Source organism: Sitophilus oryzae, unplaced genomic scaffold (genome assembly GCF_002938485.1).
Source record: "Sitophilus oryzae breed Bouriz unplaced genomic scaffold, Soryzae_2.0 scaffold_1441_pilon_pilon, whole genome shotgun sequence".
In the NCBI taxonomy this organism is placed as follows: Eukaryota; Metazoa; Arthropoda; class Insecta; order Coleoptera; family Curculionidae; genus Sitophilus; species Sitophilus oryzae.
In genome coordinates, this window is record NW_022146106.1 from 2,106,589 (window position 1) to 2,131,676 (window position 25,088).

A 25,088-nucleotide genomic window follows, 5' to 3' on the forward strand; every position below is an offset into this window, starting at 1 on the left:
ACACAGTTGTTTATTACTTAAAACTAGTGACTATATTCATTCATGATGTATTCTGATGGTAAATAGCATTGTACAATTTTAATAATTATTATAGTGGTTATAGTCGAGTTAAGCTTTGTTAGAAATAATATTAAATATATATAATGTAAAGACTATAAAAAAATACCATACATGTAAAGTTATAGGAAATGTATAAAAGGTAGCATTACTTTAACTAATTTGACATATTTTATATGATGTTACATCGAAGATGTTGCAACCCGTAGATTCTATAATCTATGTCTGGTTATTCATCTGTTAACATAGCGCAATAATAATATCTATAGAAAGTAATACTATTACAAGACGTAATGTAATGAAACCTAAGATCTAAATCATATTCTATCTACTAAATCGACATAAATGTTCTTAATAATCTAACCACTAAACATAGTCTGTACGATATTATTTGAAATGTACGTTATTATGTTAAGACTGAAAATCGACTGAAAACCAGAACCTAAATCTACACTTAGCTGTTCTTGAGGCAATCCTGTTTCAAAGAGTAGCAGCGTGAGGTGGCCAATACAACAAAAGGGGCCAGAATGAGGACACCATGAATCAATACTACTGACTAGACTGAGAAATGGGAACGAAGCAGCATGGGGCTTACGCTACATCCATACTGTGGCAATATGGGGACACTACCCGTACCTTAGATACTGTCTGTAACTTGGACATCAGTATAAACGAAATAAGCCTACCACGAGATACTTCCGAGGGCTCTATAATAAACAAAGGGAATTGTCCTTTCTTCCAATACACATTCTGGAGGACACAAGCAAAGGAACGCCAACGTGCCAGCAAAATACAAATACAAGTTAAGTTGGGACATCCGTAACTCTACTCTAAAAATATGCAGTAATAATATCGAATCTAAAAGGATAATATCTCATCTTTACCTGTAGCTTCGAAATAGCAGCCGATTCAAATTATACAGCAAGATTTAAATAATTGCAATTTCTCTAAGTCGGGACTATTGAGATGGCCGACGGCCAAACTCAAAGTGAAGTTAAGCGCGGAGAGACCTTGGAACAGCGCCTCCACAGAGCAGTGAAACGATAACAGGGCTGCGTTAGAGAGAACGTAAAAATTACGCTAAGCGCGTCAAATAAATTATCCGGCCTGAACGAGAGGGAACGTTACGGAAGTTATCACTCCCCAGTGATGATACGCCAGACAACATATATCATATACAAAGACATGTACCGAACTAAAAACGTTACAACAGATACTTCCTTATTACTAATCATATTCTTTTGTCACTCATATCCTTCTTACCAAACATGAAATCTATTTAAGTCAAAAATTCTTCTATTCATAATATAAAGTTGTAAGTTCATTTTACAAGTTTCATACCTTTCCACCCTCCACAGAAACTTAGAAATCAGGTCGCCGCTATGAACGAATCCCTACAGACTTAACACAAACTGTTCGCAATCATATTTGCCGTTCGCATAGTTGGAAGCCGGCAGCGAAGTAGGTCAATCCTTTTTCTGGATTCCCTCAGAGAGAGCTAATACAGTTAGTGTGTAGAAAGTTGACGTTAGTAGGGCTGCTCCGCGGGGTCCCCCGGTCCCCGTTTGCAACTAGGCCACTCGTAATTACTTTTACACACATATGTGGTAACACGTATGTGGTGGGTTGAAAGCATCGGAAAAGCTCGTAAAGTTAATACGAACTCGATGAGGTTAGGCTTGCTGCGTTGGTTAATGTTATGGTGGATTTGGGAAACCCTTAAAGCGGTTAGGCTGGTTTAAATGATGTATAATATGTAACATGCGGGAAATAGGAGAAAATTTAGAGTTTATTTTTAGTATGCGCTTGAATATTGAGAAGAAAAAAGATTAAAATTTACAGGGCATCGACGTGACGGTGTACAACATTAAATTGAGGGTTGCACATGCACACAAAAAAATTTGCTTGTTATAAAATGGTTAATCCCGTTTATATTTTTCCAAATTTCCATACCGTTTTAGAGAAAATAAAAAAACACGAAAACATCGTTGAAGTTTAAGTTTTTTAAGTTTTATAAAGTCCTACACTGAACCAAAAGTCGACATAAATATAATGAAAAAGTTCATTAATATAATGAATTTTATTAATTTTGAGCCGATGAACGATTTCATTGGCACAATGAAAAGTAATTCATTAACTCTATGAACTTTAAGTTCATTAAATCAATGAATAGTATTCATTAATTTGAAGAACAAATTCATTGGTACAATGAACAGATTTCATTACTATAATGTACATAAATCCTTATATTAATGTACCGTTATCATTAATACAATGAAATAATTTCATAACCTATTTAGTTATACATTTAAAAGTCGACACTATTAGTAACTCTTGTTACACCGTATAATCGATGATAAAGATCGCTGTCATTGATATGAAATGTCATTGATAGTCATTTCCCAGCCAACTACCTGAAATAATTCTACTATAAATAGATTTCCATTTGAACAAGCCCTTAGCTACAAAGGTAAAAAATTACTAATAGTGCCCACTTACTTACGAGCAGAGTAAATATTTCCATTAGGAATTATTAATAAAAAACAAGTGCAATAAACTAATAATAATTTATTAAACTCGATATAGCATATTCAAATTAAAAATTAAAAAAATCGAATCGACGAAGAGAATAGTAATGTTATTATTAATTTTAGGGTAAACTATAATAAGAAAATTAATTTACCAGTCGATATCCTGAGGGATTTCTATAAAAAGACTATTTCTTCATTATATTAGCTGTATCCTTAGACTTGATAACGTCTAGACGAATTTGCAACAGGCTTTCCAAGTCGCATCAAGATGGTCCGATGTTAAATTATCGAATTTGAGGGCTTGAAGGCAGGTCTCAACATCTTCTTCCGGTTCTAAAAGACGTATATCAAAATAATTAAAATGCCAAATATTAAAAGAACATTCCAATATACCATAATCAGTTCCATGCCTCGACTTCTTACTATGTTTTTCTTCTTTTTGTTTTTTATCTTCCGAAACATATTTGAAAACCGCTGTTTTAATGAATACCCACACCAGAGATCTCACACAGCGGAATTTGATTTGACAACAAATTAACTAAAATACGATAGGACTTTTATTTAAAATTTAATTATTTATAATTCTATTAAAAATAATAAGAGAACTTACCGCTCTAATGAAACTAAAGCCTCACTGAATAACTCAACCACACAGACGTTATTAAAGTGCCAAAGTAACCGATCAACATGACGGACATTTAAGCCCTAATATTTTATTCTTGATATTAATAACCGCGTACATTAATATAATGTAGTGTGTTCGTTGTATTAATAACATTATTATCACAATGTACAACTCATTAATCAATGATTTAGTACATTAATATAATGAATATGTGTTTATTAAAGTTTCAGCACTAAAATAAAGAACGCGTTCATTGGGACAATAAACGCGTTCATTATATTAATGAAAATCTTACATTAATTTAATAACCAGATTTTCATTATATTGATGAAATTAGATACATAGTATTAATAAATTGGACATCGGTCTATGATTAACAAATCATTACATTAATGAAAAAAATCATTGTCCCAATGAAACAACAGTTAATAATCAATGTTCATTAATATTATGAACAATATTTTTTTCAGTATAAAAATGAAAAGGTGTTTCTATGGCAATCTATGGTCTAATTTATTTTTTTGATAGATTGTTATTATTAAAATTTTAATTAAAGTACAGGAAAGTATATTTTAGCTGTTTTAAAATGTTAAATAATTACAACATTTTCATTAGTAGTTCATTTCTAAGGAAAGGATGATAATAGCTATCAGAATGTGATACTTTATCAACAGTAAAAAATATGACGTTGATGAAAATTAATAATAACCAGAGGCGGCTCGTAGCACTGGAAGATGGTGAGGCACATTAGAAGAGAATTTTTATTAGTATGTATATAGGGTGACCATTTGTACGAGGAAGTCCAATATCTTCGTAGTTGACAAATATATGAAAAAAAAGTTCTATATAAAAAAAGTGCATATCCTAAAAAAAATTTTTCTTTAAAATTGCAATCGCATTACCATTTTTCTGTACAGAATTGGGTTCAGCATAAAATTCAGCATACATCACACTATTGATTTATTTGAAGCACTATATATGCGGGATTTCCATGATAATTCATATTTGAAAAATTTCACTTTTTAAAAAGTGGTAAAAACCTGGAGTGAATTTAACTTATTGATATATTATTGCTTAAGTATGTATATAGCGAGGTATGTAGGAGAAAAGAAGAAATCCGAGAAAAATTTACATTATTATATACAGGGATTTTTTTATGGCAGGGCCAACATTGCAATATTATAATGCTATATCTCAAATTTTTTTTTAAATGCATTACACACTGTATATTATTTTTAGTATTTTAGATACCTACAGACTTAAAAATCGCACATTTTTGTATTTAAAATATTTCTAAATTTTTAGCAGTTGCCTTAAGCCTTATGTAATATAATTCGCAGTATTATACCGTATGATCGAATAAAAACGGCGTCAGCGATGGCTATGAAATGAAGATCGCTGTCATTGTATATGTAAAATTATATGGGAAATGTATCGATCGTTATTTTCAAGCCAACTGGACGCCGTTTTTTTTCGATCATACGGTACCTATTACATAGGGCTATTGCAACAGTAAATTTTTATCAAAGCGACCTCAGGATATTTTGTCTTATATTTTACTCTGTATGGTAAAATTTTGTTTTTCTACCCATCCTATAAAAATAAAACAAAATGAAATCTCTGTAACAGATTGCTTTACTTTTTGACTATACGAGTACACAATTTATCTAGAAACAATTCGAATTCGAAAAACTTTACCTGGGGAAGTCCTCTGATGATGCATGGTCCCTCTAAATCATCATATCAATCAACAAGTCACTGTCCACTTTTTAGATATTTACTTAATGCGTTGTAATCAGTAAGACGAGTAATTAAACATGCAATTCACATTAAAAAACGTATATATTAATCAATTAGAGACAAAACAGTGCAATAACCGGTAGAGTTAATTCAAACTGTGTTTCAAACTAATACAAATTCCCAAACAATGCAATTCTGCATTTTCAGCCTGTCGCCTAAAATCTCTCGGGATGACCGGGAAGTGATACATATTTTTAACGAACGGCTTTTAAGGTTTAAATTTACATTTGAGGCTCGCCTCAATACGGTCTTTTTACGCGCTACTACTCAATACATTTTATCTCTCTTCACCTAAAGGTTTTTCTTTTCATTCTATAGATTTAAGATAGATTCCAGTGAACGCTGTCGCTCCGTCAATGCGATATACCACAATACGTTAGACAAGGAAAGGCGAGAGGCAAACCTCTGCACATATCCTTCTTAAAGAACAAATGAGATGGATATATATATCGTCGAGTTTGTCGCATATGGGAAAGGAAGCGCGTTTAAAGGAATACCATCGACGTAATTTATTGTAGAATGACGGATAAAAAATACAATTATTATTGATGCAAATAGGGAAAAAAATTTTAAATTGTGATTAATGATGTATCGATTAATACTTGTAATTCTTCAAATGTATTAGTGAGGCACTGCCTCATCTGCCTCATAGGACAAGCCGCCCCTGATAATAACCATCTATCCAAGAATGAAATCTAAATTATATTACCATAGAAACAACTTTTGGTTGTTTAGGAAAAAATTTAACTATGTTTCCATGTTTTTTTAAATTTTCTCTAAAACGGTATGGAAACTTGGAAAGGTATAAATGATTAAACCATTTTAGAACAAGCAAAAAATTTTATGAATGTATATACTATAGATCTGCCATATAAAAGTTTTTCTATTAAGATAATATTCTATTCTTTTCAGATATATTCTAAAATTATAATTTTAAATCCTTTTTAAAATATTCGCAAAATATATACAAAGAGAATTCCATTTTACGTTTTATGCTCGAATTTTCTAGATAAATTCTAAGTTTATGATAAATTCTCTGAATAAACTGTCATAAAATGGGTCAAGAATCCAGTTGGCTCATATCGTTCCGGATTTTTAATCCAACCGTTGCTATAAAAGTGGCTACAAGTTATCCGACGATATATACACGCACCATATCTGCGATCTCCAGCCATAAAAGTTTTCTAATCCTGGAGAAAACTAATCAGAAAATGTTCCGACTCTTGTGGTTGCAAACAAAAAGCATTTATTTAGTTAATATATATAGAAATATACAGAACAATCCAGTTGGTGTTCTAGAAAAACTTCCACAGTAAGTTTTATATTTGATATTTTCACCCCATACTCAGTGACGGCTCGTGACCCTTGTGACTGGGTAGGCGACAAAATTTTAGTTGCGTCTATTTGCCCCCCCCCCCTAATTTACATAATACCCTAAATACCCTAATCCAATTTGTAAATATAAGTTATCTCTGGGTTAAAAACTTAACTCAAGAATATTTAGGACAAAACCAAAGCAAAAATAACAGCATTCAACGTAATAACATAATGTACAAGTATATGTTTTTTTATCTATTACTATTGAGTCATTATGGAGTACATGATAGAATTTTATTTTATTTTTATTTATTTACGCAAACTTAAAAATTGGTAGTATTGATAGTAAAATCATCAGAGTATTGGTAGTATTGGTATCATCACTTAGTATTCGTAGTAAAATCATCAGATTGTTGAAGAGCTGTGAAAAATCTTTTTAGATTGAAAGTAAGGCAAGTGCCGATAAACGTTTATTTTTCATGGAATCTCTGCTATAAATTTTAACGCATTTCAAACATGAAAAATGTCTCTCAACCCAAGTACTTGTCAATGGTGTAGTAACAAACAAAAGAAACAATTTGAAAGCCTCTGGAAACATATTTCCAGGATTATTCTCCTTAAATTATTTTGTAATCGAACTTATCATATCTATTATTAATACCTGCAATTTCAAATTTCATTAATTTACGTTGGTCAATAACATTTTGGTTTGTTAAATCACTATTAAATGTGTTGGAAATATATCAATATAATAATAAGTTTTGTTAAATCAGATCATTTTGAATAATCTCGGACAAGCCCGAAAAATGTTTCCAATTTGCTTTAAACGTTATTTGAATGTTCATATAAAAGTTTTAAATGCTAGGTATAATGAATCATATGAAATATCCCGTTAATGAAATGTGATATATCCCCTTATGAAATATCGGGAATATCCCCTTAACTTCTAAGCCTACCGAGCCTCTACGACTTCATGCGAAGGCGACCGGAGATTTCGCCTAAGCCCCGCGTTAATATGATACAACTCCGACTTAAGTCGCGTCGCTACCGCACGATGAGTTAGATAGAAACAGAAGACTGCCGTACGTAGTGCATCGACTCTGATAGTAGGCGATGTAGAAATCGCCTACAACGGCCCTCCAACGGTCAAAATTATTTTGTTTTCGAACGCAGCGGCACAGTCAGCGTACGCCAGCGATAGTGACTATTTTAAAATACAAGACCATAAATATTAAAATAATATTGATTATTAAAACACACTTCCGTGTATTAACAGTATTTTTATGTATTGGCAACATTAATAGTAAATAATGTAATGTAATAAACCGCTAAAATTCTACCAAAATGTTAGGGTAGGCACCGCCTACCTTCCCTACCCTGGCGAGCCGCCACTGTCCAAACTACAGGAGTGCCTTATTTTATGCGACTTTGCTTATGCGCTTTTACATTTTTGACACTAGTAAAATATTTCACGCATATGAACTTTAAAAAACACAATCAACGAGTTGTCGAATTGTAACATACGATGAGAAACGACAACACAGATTTTGGCCACATATGGTCCAAATTTGCCCAACGCGCAGGTGCTTGATACCAGAAATAAAATAAAAAAATGCTGTTTCCAAGGATTTCAATAAATACTTAATATCCAGGATTAAAGACAAACACGACGGTTCTTGATTTGAGATTAGGTCATTCATAACCAACATGACGTTAGCCACAGGCCATGGGTCGTTGTCACAGAACTAGTAAGGGGTTTTCTTTTAATATATGGATAACATATTTTTCTAACAGAGAAAAATGCAATTACGCGTGGGTTACTCTCGTTTTTCCCTTGTATGGCCAAATAACTAAGCTGAAGCTGTTGTGTCGCTATCTAAATTTATATGAAATGTTTAATAAAAATAAAATAAAAACATTATAAAATTATAAAGCTAGAATAGTATACGGTTTTAAGCGGCGGCTACACGACAGCGACTTGCCTGCACGGTATAGTTTGCGCAAACTAGAAGGAACACTGTGCGGTGTCCACACGATGCAAGTAAGGGCGTACGTTCATCATTATTTTTATTCTGAATTTGTGGTTCCGTTCGTGGACATGTCAAGTGACGAATTATTGTTTTTTATTGCTTATTGTTAAAGAAAAAACAGCAAAATAAACGGTATAGATCGAAGTGGAGTAAAAACTGACTTAAATATAAAACCATTTTCTTGTACGCATCATTTTTTCTGTTTCTATCGGAATAATCTTTCAATTTTATTTTCCATAGACATGGCAACGATCAATATATTTCAATAAAACTCGTCATAAATGCCTTATTGGAATAAGTACGAATATCAGACATTTTCTAAGAGTTGATAACTAATAACACAAAACCCACAAAAGTCACAAAACTGTACCTTGAACTCGCTGATACCGTCTACACGTATGATATCACCGCACAAACTGGTTTGCGCAAACTAAAATCTTTAGCAGCGCGACGTTTACGCAGGCCGCGCTTGTTGGTTTGTGCGTGCTACCGTTTTACCGTCTACACACAGCGGGTTCCCGATACAAAGATGTTTGCACAGGTAAGCTCGTGGTAAAGCTTGTACGTGTAGCCGGCACTTTAGATTAACTCTATCTTTTTGAAGTTTATAAAAACATCCATAAAAAATATATATCGTTCAAATCCTTCAATTTAATAGCTGTTAGTAAGAAGTCTCACTTCAAATATGGGCACATAGTGCACACACTATTTTTTTTTATTACCAAAATTCTACATAGAATAAATTTTTTGATTTCTCTACATAAATATTTTGATTTTTTTCAGAATTTACCCTTGTTTTTGTAGGTTACATTTTATTTTCCTTCTATTATTTGTCATGGCATAATAATTACATGAATATTTTCCTCTATTTCAGGCTACCAGATCGTAACGACACTGCCCCACCGCCGCAACCACCATCCGAACCCGCATCAATCCCGGCCCGACGACGCCACTGAGATGCGGCCGCCCGCCGCCCGGTAACCGACGCGCGCGCCTCTGCCGCCGCCCATGACCGCCGTGCACCGCGTCGTCATCGCCGCCGCCTCCGGCATGGACGTCGAACGCGAGATGGTCTACCACCGTCACCAGCAAGAGGCGGGCGCCGCCGCTGCCGCCTCCGCCGGAGCCCCAGTGGCGTCCGGCCAGGCGGTCGACGACGACGTGATGCTGATCAAGGCGGAGCCGACGATGATCGGACCGCAGGGGACAGTCGTCATACAGCAGGTACATAGAGAAAAATATAAACTAATATATTTATTTAGCGTATGGCTCTAGTACACATAAAATCACATGTTATTATCACGGCTGTAAATATTAGTGATGGGATCACTCGAGAGAAAAATACTCGGTCATCCGAGTATTCATATCCTCGGTATATCTCGAGTATTTTTGTCGATCCTCGAGGATTACTCGGCACGCAACTAACATCGAGTGTGGTGTACCGTGTACCGTCCTCGCTGCTCGCGACGATACAGGCGATTTACGGTTTATGCAGAAACCTTTTTTGTCGATCCCCGAGCATTACTCGGCACGCAACTAACATCGGGTGTGGCGTACCGTCCTCGCTGCTCGCGACGATACAGGCGATTTTACGATTTAAGCTGAAACCTTTTATATAGAGGACCAGAGGATAACCGTTTAATCACTTGTTCGCATATCGCTCGCAATAATAGTTGGTTTTCAGAGTAGTTACACAATATGCATTACCTGCAATAATAAAAGATATTTTCTTTAAAGTGTATAATTCTATCTAACACACTTCTAATAAAGTATACTCTGACTCTTTGAACATTTGTTACATCTTCTAATAATTAGGTATATCGATAACTTCCTAAGAAATTTTGTTAGCACTTTTAGTTAGTTTACCATTTTTCTCAATATATCCTGCATAATATATGACTCGATATATTCACCTAGAATAAAATCAATAATATCATTTATGAATAGAAAACTACTAACTTTTTCGTTAATATTTGCAATTTCAGGCCAGAACTTGTCTGAAGAGAACTTTCTTGGTTTGTTTAAAAATATCTTACCCTATAACATAAATTTACATCTGAATTAATCTAATCAGATCAAATTTTCTTCATAGTATAGAAAACATCGAAACTGTTTGACTGGTAATCGAGCTATCAATAAGCTGACACTAAAATTTAATGCATAATTAAATGGGATAATTATTTTCATGTAAAACAAAACTTTATACTTAATAAGACCACAGGGAGTGCATAATTACAACAGTGTTACTGAGATTTTTGATTTAATGTATTGCTTGGTATTTGTAGATCTATTATTGTATTGTGATAACAATTGCCTTCTTCTCCATTGATGCATCCTAATTTAAGATTACTGATTTTCTAATACTTAATTAAAGTGAAATTATTTTTCCTACCATTACATAATTAATCTCTTCCTACCATTAGGTAGATACCTAAAAGGTTAATAAATTAAAAACGAATTTATTAAGACATTTAAACTGTTTACCTCATTTCTCACATATTTTTGACACAAAACATTATAAATAAATAAAAAAATATTCGTATACCAACTGAATTATAAGATATTTCATTTTGAATAATAAAAGTACTTTTTTACAGGTTTATTTGGCATTGTTTGCATTGTTTTTTGTTGTTTTCTGTTTTGTTTTTGTGCGAGTTTAATAACCCACGAATAACCTTAACATAACCTTAAACCACGGCACATAAAACAATCGGCACGCCAACTCTACTCGGGTGTATTAAAAAAATACTGTAATTGACTGAAACTGAATTTTACTTACAATACTTTTGTCCAAACAAATGAATCGTTAACCGCGCATACTTCTCCAAAAGTAAAAATGAAAAAATCAATTAAATATTTCACTGTAGAGAATAGACAATAAAATTAAAAAACATGCAACTAACAAAAACATGCCAGGAGTTACAAACAAGAATTAAAGAAATACCAATAAAATATTTACGTAGCTATATATCGTCCCTTAGCTTACAACACCGCTTAAGTCGTTTTTGCCAACTTTACAGGAGACGAAAAAAACTAGTGATGGGATCACTCGAGAGAAAAATACTCGGTCATCCGAGTATTCATATCCTCGGTATATCTCGAGTATTTTTGTCGATCCTCGAGGATTACTCGGCACGCAACTAACATCGAGTGTGGTGTACCGTGTACCGTCCTCGCTGCTCGCGACGATACAGGCGATTTACGGTTTATGCAGAAACCTTTTTTTGTCGATCCCCGAGCATTACTCGGCACGCAACTAACATCGGGTGTGGCGTACCGTCCTCGCTGCTCGCGACGATACAGGCGATTTTACGATTTAAGCTGAAACCTTTTATATAGAGGACCAGAGGATAACCGTTTAATCACTTGTTCGCATATCGCTCGCAATAATAGTTGGTTTTCAGAGTAGTAACCTGCATTTTTGAACAAAAATACATTACTTTGTTTTGTTTAGATGTTTAGATGGGATATATTAATTATAATATTTAATATTTATTTAAATTATAAAGATTTTTTCTCCATACTTTATATTTTAAGATTTATAGTTTTTTAACCATTGATATAATAATAAAATGTTTTTTCCGTGTAATAATTCAGAATTGAAACATTTGAAAATTGATAATACGTCAGTTTTCGTCTTTCAAAATTCCATTTGACAAAACCACAGTTGTTTATTTGGGTTAAGGCTTTGGAGATTTTGCTTTATTTGCATTTTTAATTTTTAATTTATGTGTTTTCTTGTAAAAAAACCTTTGCTTGTAGTTGTACGTTGGAAGACTATATATTAATGAAAGTATAATCGAAATTTAGTGTGATGAAACGTAGATATAAAGTAAATGATTTGTGGAATTTGCCAACAAGAATAAAAACAATATTGTTGTATATTTTATTTTATTTATTTTTCAAACAGTTTTTAAAGCGACAGCTGACTCGTTGTAAGCCTTAAGCTCGGCCTTAAGTGCAATTTTATTAGTTAATATTTTCTATTAAGAGGGTTCACAAAGGTTGAAAATTCGAAACAATCATCATTAAGAATTTTTTTTTCATTATTAGTTAAGTTGTGCCCAAACAATACAGTTGGTAAATTCAATTTTAAAACTGGATATTATGTCGCACAAAAACTTAAAATATGCACAATAACACAATACGATTTATTACGTACTACAGTTTATTTTCGGTGAAAGTACGCTATTAAAAAGTAAAACAAAATATATTTTTTATCTCAATGACCGATCGCCGACAAATAAACAATAAATAACGAGCCCTTTTTAAAAAGCCGCACGTATTTGCTAGAATTACTTGGTTTCATTTGGCCTGAAAGTGTGCTGAAAGGTTGCCAGATTAGCTTCAAAGTCGGAGTTAAAGAAAGAAACAAAATCAGCACAATTTAAAGCAAAACCTATGAAAATTTTATTTCCCACATGAAATTATACACGAACATATTAAAAATTATTAAAAAAGTGTTTAAAATAATTAGTGTTTATTTTTATTACACTATTATTTAAGTCATTCAAGTACATGGCAACAGTGTTTTTAAAAACAGCAAGCAAATTCACTCACACCCTGCGGCGAGTATTATTCAGGTTTCGATCGAGATAGTATACAGAGAAAAATGTATGACCGATGATTCCTCGGATGATCATCCGATTATTGGAATCCTCGAGGACCAATACTCGAGGATTGAATTCATCCGATTTTTCCCAACACTAGTAAATATACTAATAATAAGAATACGACCAGAAATTGGACATGTCAAACACAAAATATAAAAAAGGAAAATTTTAAATATAGCACAAAACAAACTTGTCACAAACAAACATCTAGTCTTTTTATATAATCAATCGCACTTCGTGTTGCCTTCAGGAATTCTCCAAAATCTCCCTCATACGCCGTTAAAACGCATTCTTCTCTAATATGTCGAACAGTCTGTCATAGAGCTCCACAAGTACCTACCGGAGTGGAGGCCTTCCATCATTTATAGAGAGAATCCATGCACCTGCCATGTTCGGTTCTCAGCCTATTTAGAGTTACCCATATTTTGCGAGGTTGCTAAAAACCAGGAGGAACTGCTGATACATGTGAAACCCTGACTTTGTGGTGGAGCGTTTTCCATCCATTCGTTCATCCATGCATCATATAAGTTGAACTCTGCATTCTCGTCAGTATTCCCAAGTGTTTTTGATCAGAGTGGTGGCTTTCTTGGGCGGAGTCTATTAATATTTAAATCTTCTATGTCACAATGTAGTAGTTCCCAAAAACTAAGCTTTTTACGTCAAGCAGTTTAAGCAGAATCGTGGTTAATAAATTACCTAACTTTTTGGAACACCCTGTATGATTTTTTTTAAATTTAAAATATGTAAAACAACAAAATAAATTATGCGTGTCCAAGCGTTTCCCCGAAAGACTAACCGTTTTTTAAATAACAAATATTGTAATATTTGAGGGGCGTTTTCACCCTCTTGGAATTTGAGATTCGAGAAACCACTCCTTCTCGAACCTCTACAGCCAACAGTCAATCCGTTTGCCAAAAATCAGCTTTACATGTCAAGTAGTTTAAGCAGTATCGTGATTACTCAATGGTCATATTTTATGAAACTCCCTGTATAAATTGTTAAAAAATCTTAATATATGTAAAACAACAAAATAAAATATACGTGTTTAAGAGTTTTTCCGAAAAACTCACCGGTTTTTAAATAAAAAATATTTTAATATTTGAGGGATAGTTTCACCCCCTTAGAATTCGAGTTTCGAAAAATCCCTTCTTATCGAACCTCTACACTGTAAAGTCAATCTGTTTTCCAAAAATCAGCTTTTTACGTCAAGCGCTTTAAGCAGGATCGTGATTAATCAATGACCAGGTTTTTCCAAACACTCTGTATACATTTTTATAAAGTCTTAAAATATGTAAAAGAAACAAAATAAAATATACGCTTAAACACGTATAGTTTAAGCGTTTTTTCGGCAACTTGACCGTTTTTTAATTTAAAATGTTTGTTATATTTGAGGGGTGGTTTCACCCCCTTGGAACTGGAATTTCGAAAAATCCCTTTTTATCGAACCTCTACCCCCTAGAAGCAACCTGTATGCCAAAATTGAGCTTCTTACGTTGAGTGGTTTGAGCAGGATCGTGATTAATCAGTGAGTCACTTAAGGATTATTTATATTAGTATCGAGTATAGATATTTCCATTAAAGCAATTCTTTTCCAAAATTGAGATTTTAGCGTAATGCCCTACCTTTCTGTATTTAAAAAAAAACGATATCTTTTAACTTGACTTTTCGTAACACTAATGAGAGACTATTTTTTTATTTGATTGATTGCGACAAACAATTTAAATTAACAAAAAATACCTTTTATTATTGAACTTTTTTACAACATGTGTTTTCTGTATATATTAACTTCATATTTTATTTTCAGAACGGTCTAGTGTCGATAGCCACCACTGCCGGCGCTACTTTCCTCCAACAACAACCACAATCCCAACAACAATCCCAGGCGGCCAACGGAGGCCTGTCTTCCTCGAACGGCGGCGGCCCCTTCAGCGGTCTGGGCGCGGGCTCGCCAGCCGCCTCAAAGCCGCCGCCACCGCGCCGCTCCACCGCCGCGGATGACTGGCTCAGCTCGCCAAGTCCCAGCGGCGGCGCGTCCTCGCTGACGCCGTCGCCGGGGCCGCCCTCACAGCACGCCTTCACAGTGATCAGCAACGGGTACGGGTCGCCCTTGTCCAGCGGGAGCTACGAACCCTACAGTCCCAACGGAAAAATAGGTAAGTCTTAATACAGTTAAGTTTCGGATCTTTGATAGTCATGACTAATACCAAGATCCAGCATGCTAGACTATTATTATTATGACCCGACGATTTTACCGATTGCTGTCGCTTTATTTTATGAACAGTTTAAAGAACGGCGGAAAGTAACGACATATTATAAGGAAAATAGTTGCTTTACTCCTTGTCAAATCCTTTGTTCTTTTTTTGCCACTTTATATGACCTTGTTCTCGCGTCTAGTGACCACTGACGTGGCTGTATAGTCGTGGTCTATAACTAGGCAAAGTATAGTCGTGGCACTCGCCATAGTTTCACAGAGATATATTTAGGAAAATATGAGTTCACAATAAAATACAAAAAATTGATCAACGAGTAAAATTTTGCTTGAAAACAGAATATTTTCACATTTCGTCTAAGTAACAATAATTCTGTACCTGAAAATCTTCTGATGGCGAGAAATGCGGAAAAATATAATATAATGACATATTTTTATATTATTATCCATTTCAAAGATTTTCTACAACTTTTTTCTAAATTTAAAACAAGTTTAGTTTTAACATTAATGTGTTTGTTTTGCAGTAATATATTGGATAGGTGATTTTCATTGGATAACTAATACATTGAACAACACATTGTACTAAAAATAAAATAACATATTTAAACTTCAATAATTGCTAATAAACATTACAGAAATTTCAAAAGAGAAAATAAGCAAAACAATGAGAAATAGCATCACTACTTTCTCACGTAATAAATTATTAATTTTTTAGTTATTGTTACTGAGTCCCGAAGGTACCGAAAGAACAGGGAATTAATAATTTCTCCTGGTTTTTTAATATCTCAAAAGAACCGGGAATTTCCAGTTCTGAACCCTAGTTACCATGTTATCAAGAAATTATGTTTTTTAACTAAAAACTAAAAAAAAAATAATTTCGATATAAACTACAATTGTCCTAGGACCTTCCGCGGCGTATTAGAGGCGCCACCCTGTACCTAAATAAGTATAGGGAAAAATCTGAAAACTATACATTTGTAATTAAATCATAAAAAATATAGTCTTTATATATAGAAATTTCTTCTAGGAAAAATATATTAAAAAAATACAAGTCTTGTAAGGGTCTTGCAGCAAGATCAATATCAAAATTAAAACTGGAAATTTTTCTACTCTAAAGTTGAATTATAAATTAAAACAGACTTCAATTTTTAACTTTATTTATTGTTAAAAATATTTTTACAATTATTATTTTATATTGTAAAAATATTTTTAACAATAAAAAAATAATATTTTATCAATGTCCTCGTGTACTGCACACTTCTTACTTAGCAGGACTATCTGCTAAGAGAGACACATGCTCGCTTGTCAACTGCAACGAAAATTATGTAAACATTAAAAAATAGAGCAGTTGTAAATAAACTAATATATAAATTTTTGTTTAAATATTTTGTTTCTTTCTCCAAAAAAATCCTTTATGGGTATTTCGCCACTGCACTGCAAGAAAATCTACAAAATAAAATAGTTATTTTTTGTAAACACTTCTGCGTTAAACCTAAACGGACACTGCTTGTCAGAAGTTATGTTTACAGTTATACAAATTTGCCTAAAAAAGAAAAAAATGCTTAACGTTTCGGAAAGTTTACCTCTTTTCATTGTCGGAAGCAAAAAAAATACAAAGAATAAAAAAAACTATTTAAAATATTTAAATTCAACTATTCGAGAACACTTTACTTGTTTAAAACAGATACATCTACAAGAAACCGTTGACGTTCTGTTAAAATGTCATTATATCAAGTTAAACTCCAAAATTAACAATTACTACCTGATAACAATTACTTAATAAGGTAAAATCAAAAACCCCTAAACTTCCTGTATATTTTTTGTTTCTTAATATGTATTATTAGCAAGAAAAATATTGCAATAAGCAACCCAAAACTGTTATTTTCTTTATTTTTAGTTTAAGAAATGTTTTCACCATTGTTAATGTTATTTTAATACGACTCTTTTAAAAGAAATAAAAAACGTTTTAATAGGTATATTTTTTCACATAGAAAAAACGGGAGGGTTGTTAGAAAAAAAAGCGGAAAAGACGCCGCTATAAATAAAGCCGCGTTATTTTTGGGGCGCTGAATATCGGCCAAGAAAGATATCATTTTGTATCTCGTTTGCGGCTAACGAAGTGGCGAGAAAAAATAAGGTCGATAAACAACGCGAGCCTCGGCGTTAATGACAGAAGAAAAAAAGAAGGAAATGAAGAAAAAAGACGCCCTCGTGGGGCAAAAAAAAAGAACTGGAAATAAATTTCAATTATGTCAGTTACAGCGGCGGGTAGAGAGAGCACGTGCTTATCCGTCATTGTACAACTCAGAAAATAATTTTAAAATATGTCCAATTCTTGTGACGGGTTCTTTATTGCAAAATTCTCAGTAATTACAGGGTGGTCCGAACTGTATTCCGGAAATATTCTGCAGATAAAAATAAGTAAAAAAGTTCCTATAAATACATGTCCTTAAATGCTTAGTTTCGGAGATACAGGATGTAGAAGTTTCATTTTTATTTCATTTTTTTTCAAATAATTTCTGAAGTGTCGTCAATATATGGATGAAAATTGGTGTCTTGAAGTTTTTTGACATGAAAAATTTGATTTTGATGTCAATATGACTCCTACTTGTAGAGGGCGCCACCTACATATTTTTTAACTGGTTTGAATAGAATAACTTTTCGTCCATACCTGTATAAAACTCCTTCTAGGAATATAAAACCTAGCTTCTAATTCGTGTCTAGATTATACATGAAAATTGGTGTCTTGAAGTTTTTGGACATGAAAAATTTGATTTTGATGTCAATATGACTTCTACTTGTAGAGGGCGCCACCTACATATTTTTTAACTGGTTTGAATAGAATAACTTTTCGTCCATACCTGTATAAAACTCCTTCTAGGAGTATAAAACCTAGCTTCTAATTAGTGTCTAGATTATACGGGCAATTTAAAAATAAGAACCTTCCGCAAAGATAAAAATCCATAGGCACTAAGTCCTGCGGCCTCGGCGGCCTCGATGGCCAACGGCTGAGATCTTGGTTAGTTATTCAGTTATTCTCTAAATAGACTGCAAAAATTTGCTGATAACTTCAGCGATCTGAGGCGGTGCCTTGTCTTGCTGGAAAAATATATTTTCGAGTTCTATTATCATCAATAAGAGGTCCAAAGCCTACCTACTAGTTAAAAGTGGTGAACTTTTAAAAATTCTGTATTTCGAAGGAATTTTTTTAACAGAATATCAAGTGTGCTATATTTTTAGAAAGGGAATTTTAAGGTCTTTTCATTTAATTAAAAATATACAGGGTGTCTCAAATAAAAAATCAAGTTTTCTGTTGATAACTCGTAAATTATTAATTTAAAAAAATTATATTAAACCATTAAATTCTACGTAAAAAGGTGCTTTAGAAATGTTTTCATAAAAATACAAAATTTTCCATAGAAAAAGTTACAGCGGTTTGATAAAAATGCACAGTTTTGAAAACACCTCCTAACTCATAAACGGTAACAGATATCGATGTGCGGTTTTCACCGTCATGTTTTTGATAAAAATTGAGCTCCAGCCACCGATAGTTTTCATCTATCACACAATAGTTTTCGTCTATCTCCTATAGAAAAGGGTGTTTCCCTTTAAAAGCGTCGAATTTGACCCACCCTGTGCATAGTAGTTATATGTCTACGGAATATTGGGACACGCTGTAGAAGAAGTCAAATCTTAAAAAAATATTAAATACTGAATTGAATGACATTCGATAAAATATAAATTAGCAAATAAACTAAAGTACTAGTTAATTGAAGTACTTAACATAGTATCCCTAAATGAAAGAAATATAAAAAATCCTATATGGGTATTTCGCTTAATAAAGTAAATAAAAAAATAAATTAAATAAATAAATAAAAATAAAATAAAAAATAAATATAAAAAAAGTAAATAAAATATAAAAAAATAATAAAAACAATATAAAAATAATAAAAAATAAATAATAAAGTATTTCCCTTCTTTTCTTAATCTTATTTCTTTTCTTTTTTTAGCTTCTGACAAGTAGTTTTCGTTTGGGATTAACGCTGGGATTAATTAATTAATTAATTAAGTGTTTTGTTTAGGTTTGGTTTGCGCAATACCCATATAGGATATTTTGGAGAGACGAATCCGCCACATAGATATAGACATTTTTTGAAATACCTAAATATAGTATTGATTTGAGTCCTTTTACAAAGAAATTCACGAGTTACCACTGGCGGTGTGTATTTATAGGCCGTTTTGGGTGACAGCAAGCCGGGAACGCAAAGTAAAATGCAATTTGGCGTCCTACATAAAAGAGGCGCCACGTCTGTTAATAGGGATAAAACAAGAAAAAATTCCAGTTATTTTTTCGGTGTTTTGACAGAACATTGATTTAAGAATGTAGGAATTCATATGCAATTAGCATTTTAAAAGTTCGAAAATATATTTTTGATCTAAAAGTATATTGTAAATTTCCGTTTCATATTTTTTGATGTTTTGAATAATGATATTGCAGAAAGATATTTTGGGGCACAGTATCCGAAATACTCCATTAATAACGAAGTATAAAGAAAATCTTTATTTTACTCCAGAGAAGGTCTATTGCTTTTACGTGGATTCTGAACCGCGATCGTCAACCTACTGTTTGACCAGCGGATCTGAAGCTACGGAAGGAATGCGAGAAAAAAAATCGATATTGCCACGTTTATCTATAAAATTGCAAAATTGCCAGACATGAAATATAAATTTATTATATTTTTATTATATATAATGTGTTTAGCATATATTCTGACGTATATTACTAAGGAATTTTAACGTAGTTCATATTGTTCGATATGTTTTATTTAATAACTTATTTCTTTCATTCTGTATAATCTGCCTATTATGAAAGTTGAAGATTTTTCAACGATATCATTGGCAAACCGGCATCGCCGCGCATGGCCGCCTATTCATCGAACATGATTGGCGAGAGTACGTCACAGGGTTTGTTACCACGCGGTTGCCATGGCTTTTACGCCTTTCCTATTCGCTTGCTTTGTCCCCAACTTCACGGTCTCTTCTGAAAAAAGTAGGAATATTGAATACTATTGAAATATCCAGTGGCGGTGTCATTTTTTTGATCATTATTACTTTATTTCATTATTTTATACCGGTTATCCTAAACTTTATTCCTATATTTTTCGTATATTTGATAGTTAAGTTGTGTTTTATTGTTTTGTTATCTTGTTATAATGTTTTTCGTTCGTAGTTTTTAATTATTAATATCAAGTTTGATCGTATATTTGTGTTTTAAAATGAATACATTTGTTAAGAGTAAGACGCTACATAGTCAGACAAGAGAAATAATAGTTAATTTATATAGGTAAGATAATAATAACGTGGATGAAATCTCATTTGGTTTATTTCCTTGTGTTCTTAATAGGGTTTGCGATGAAGAAGCTACAGAGAGTTCGCTTAAGTTGCCGCTTAAACGTAAACTTGAGCGGATATTTCTTTATACCGGAGTTATACCGTATCGGCTATAAAAAAATTCACACAGAAGATAAAAAAAAGGCTGAAAACTAACCCCGATAAAATGATATCCAGCTCTGGAAAGAAACGACCACGTGAGACTGCTGTCGAAAAGCTCGACGACTTTTTCGAAGTGGTCAGGAATTTGATAAATAGATTTTATCTCGAATTCAAACTCGTCCCCACAATTAGAAAGCTTTTGCAAAAATTGCAGGAGGAATCGAATTTTCCTTTTGCAGGGAAACGCTTAGGGGGTTATTAAAATCAAATGAATTTTTTTGGCATAAATGTCAAAATAACAGATAAATATTAATAGAGCGGCCCATTATATTGCAGAGAGAGATATAAATATATACGCGAAATTCGAAAATATAGCCAAGTATTATCTATTTGGATGAAATATATGGGTAGACAATGACCTAACCTTTAAAAACTGCTGGTGGAGCGATACCATACCTGGTGTAATAGGCAATATTGGATCTACTGGTGAGTAAAATTATGTTTTGTTTGCGTTTCCAAAGTTAACTATTTTCAAGATGTTTTTTTGCTGGAAATAGTTATATCTAAAATTATGTATTATAGAAAAAAATATAGTTAGTACAGATATATAAATAAATATACCTCAAGACTCAGTCTTGATCATCTGCTGATGGCAGACATGGTTAGCGAAACGTGCGTCCAGTGTAAAATTAAAAGTGTTTTGGTGTATTGTACTGATTTAGTGTTTTATTTTGCTGTGTAACACCAAAGGTTCCAACCCCCAGCTGTAATTATTTTCTATTATATTAACAACACAATAATAAAGTGATTGAAAATATTTAAGGGAGCTTTAATAAAAGCTTTTAGTGTTTACCTGCTAACTCAACAATAACGATTCAACTATAAAGTTTTTTGAAAAAAAATATTAATCTGATTATTATACCGTATGATAGAAAAAAAACGGAGTCCAGTTGGCTGGGAAATGAACATCAATGACATTTCCCATATAAATTTACATATAAAATGACAGCGATATTCATTCCATAGCCATCGCTGACGCCGTTTTTTCTCGATCATACGGTATTTATGATACACATTATTTTTATATAACACCGTACGCCCATGCCTATTTTATGAATGAAATTGGGCGTGTTTTGTTTACAACTGCGTTCCCCTGCCGATACCCCGTAGCTACAGTTCCGCTGGTCACACTATAGTTATTTTAATTCATAAAAAATACAATATTATATGTAATTTTATGACACATGCCCAAATGTATCCAATATGTATGTCTATTTTAAAGTAAATCAAGTAAATAAATAAAAAGTTCGTATTTTAATAAAGTTTAGTTTCTTCGAATGAATTGCAATCGTATCATTTTTTTAATAAGGTGTAATGGATATAACTTTTAAGCTAGTCGGAAATTAACAGCCAACTGTCGTAGAGTTTTAAATATTCTAATTTCATCAAAATGTATGTAGGGCTCCTACAAACAACACTATCAGGCTACAACTATTATATACAGGGTTACAGATGACTGAAAATTGGTATGCATACGTAAAATTAAAGCACTCCATGTAAATTTTTGAAAAAATGGGTCAATAATCTCAGTTTTATCCTTTAAATATCAAATGTGTATCGGGATGACTTTTTTCGTATGAAACGCCCTATATATTATTGAATTTTTGGCTTCCTTTCTGATCACTTTACATAATCCTAAGATAATATTAAATATGTTTTGATAGTTTTCGAGCTATTAATAAATAAATAATAAAAATATATTTTTCAGCTTTTTTTAATATTATTAAAAATACAAGAAATGACCTGAAATCAAAACTATACTAGATGTTTCCTATAGTTGGTCTGTACTTAATTTGCTGTAAATATAGTAATCTTAAACAATACAGGGTGTTCATCATTGCTTTCCAAACTTTCTAAATACCGGGTGCGTCTCAAAAGTGGCTCATCCCCTTTAACTTTTTTATTTTTTCAGATAAAAAAAACGAGATTTGGTATGTTAGTATATGACATAAATTAGCATTGATTGACGTATTCAATTGTTTTTGGTCACTTCCTGTTTCATCGGAAATGACTACAACTTTTGATTTTTAAATGGCACCCTCGGTATTTTTTTACTTTATTCGATAGAAAATGACATTCTGAATAGAATGACATATCATATATCAACTCTTGATATTCTCGCTTAATAAAAAATCGTATTTTAAAATTCAATCTAGAGTGCCATGGCTATGTTAAAAACACTAATTCTTAATCAAGGAGCCTTGGAAAAATAGATTTGATCGTCTAATGTTTTTAGTGTCTTGTCCTGGCTAATTAAAAATGCTGAAATCGTATTTTTAATCATATCTCATTTTTTTCAAATGGAACGAGGGTGGCTCATTAACATATTTGGAAAAAGCATTTTTTTACGAATAATTTGATAACACACACTTGGTACTTCGAGTCAAATTTTCGTTACGAACCGCAAGTTATAATTTTAAATAAACCATATGCGAAAATGTCAAAAATTGACATATGATATGTCATTCTATTCAGAGTGTTATTTTCTATCGAATAAAGTAAAACAATACTGAGGGTGCCATTTAAAAATCAAAAGTTGTAGTCATTTCCGGTGAAACAGGAAGTGACCGAAAACAATTGAACACGTCATTCAATCTAATTTATGTCATATACTAACATAACAAATTTAGTTTTTTTAACTAAAAAAAATAAAAAAGTTATAGGGGTGAGCAACTTTTGAGACGCACGCGGTATAAAATAATTTTTCTTGTATTTTTTTAAATGGAACACTCTGTTTATTATTTCTTTGTTGGATGGGGAATTAAAAAATGAACATTTTTTGTATTTAAAGTATTTTGAAATTTTTAACGGTTTTGTGGATATTTGTGGTACCTATTATATTATTTCATATGGATTCTCAACAGTAAAAACAACCTATTTGGTAATAAAACAATACAGGCAATGATGTTTCAAACAGTAATTTGCAAAAAAATGTTTATTTTTTTGTAATTTTTTCATTAAAAAAACAAAGAAAAAATATTTTATATTTTAGAAAGTTTGACATAGAATTTTGAACACCCTGTATGGTTTCAGATTACGATATTTATAGCAAAGTTAAGTACAGACCAACTGTACTAAATATCTAGTATAGTTTTGATTTCAGGACATTTCCTGTATTTTTAATATTTTTTTTTTTAAAAAAGGCTGAAAAGGTTTTTTATTAATATATTAGAATTATGTAAAGTGATCAGAAATGAAGCCAACAATGCAATAATATACAGGGTGTTCCATTTAAAACAAAATCATCTCGATCCACTCACACTTTTTTGAACCACCCTGTAGAAGTTAAAATATTGTTCATGGAATACATCCTAATACATACTTTCGGTTTGCTCTTAAACGAAATTCCTAAAGTTTTTTAATTAGGCTGTACTTAAACTGCCGTTAAACGGTAGCTTACTAAAATGCCGTTAATAGGTATGACGTCGTTGATGTGACGCACTTGACGGCTTTATCAAATATAGGAATTTTATAAGGACTAACCAACGCTATTCACCCCACCAAATAACCAACTTAACCAACGCAACTAACCTCGACACTGATAAAAAATATAAAAAACAAATATAAATTAGTAAAAATCAACCAACCCCACCAAATAACCAACTAACCAATGAATTAACACCCTCCAAATAACCACGCTAACCAACCCGCCAAATAACTAAACCAATCCAACCAAAAAGTGTGAAACCAATGCAATAAGATCACGCTATAAGCAAAAAAAATATAAAAAAGTCTTGGTCGGCGTGAGATTTGAACCACAGACCATCCGCTTACGAAGCGATAGTTTTTTCAAAGTTTCAAAGCATTTATTGAGAATGTCTCCTTAAATACAATAAAAAGGTGCTATATACAATATATACAATAAATAAAATAACATGATAAGATGGTATGTTGTTCTTCTGACGAAGCACTCAACCACCTAAGCGAACCCTGTGAACAGGGGGGCCGGTGTTTGCCCTAGGTAGCTCTTTTATTGACCGGGCGAGGACTGCATGTTCCGCTTTTGCTCACACATGCATTGGGAGTATAGAGGCAATGCCGACGTGTTTTACTTTAATAAATATGTTGGTTACTTAAATCAGATCCGTAGAATCGGAGGAAAAAACTCTTAAAAAACCTTCGTAATATCTAGTAGATTTTCGGTAATTTTATTGTTTGTATGTTTAGTTGTGATGTAGTAGTCTTCAGTCTATTCTGCAACTGATGTACATATTTTATGTACACGGTTGAGAGTAGTCTGAACTTAGGAGTGATTGATGTTACGTTTTGTGTGTCTTTGTGGTCAGCGTCTATAATTATTTAATTTATGCTCTGAGTCTGAGAACATTACTCACTATATATAGGTAGCCGTGA

General features: G+C 32.6%; 1 protein-coding gene and 1 long non-coding RNA gene across 2 annotated transcripts in view; one reads left to right on the forward strand and one right to left on the reverse strand.

The window, feature by feature from the left end:
* The window catches only part of LOC115876994 (ecdysone receptor-like), a 924,397-nt gene that overhangs the window by 459,257 nt on the left and 440,052 nt on the right, over window positions 1-25,088 (forward strand). Inside the window, exons 5-6 of the mRNA XM_030893049.1 lie at window positions 9,235-9,584; window positions 14,778-15,126. Coding sequence (XP_030748909.1) covers window positions 9,369-9,584; window positions 14,778-15,126 — 565 coding nt within the window. The 5' untranslated portion in view covers window positions 9,235-9,368. The remainder of the gene's footprint in view (window positions 1-9,234; window positions 9,585-14,777; window positions 15,127-25,088) is intronic.
* Window positions 10,369-10,885, reverse strand: LOC115876987. The gene is made up of 3 exons (XR_004049251.1): window positions 10,845-10,885; window positions 10,567-10,791; window positions 10,369-10,506 (listed from the first exon to the last, which is right to left on the reverse strand). It is a non-coding gene; the product is annotated as an uncharacterized LOC115876987 (long non-coding RNA).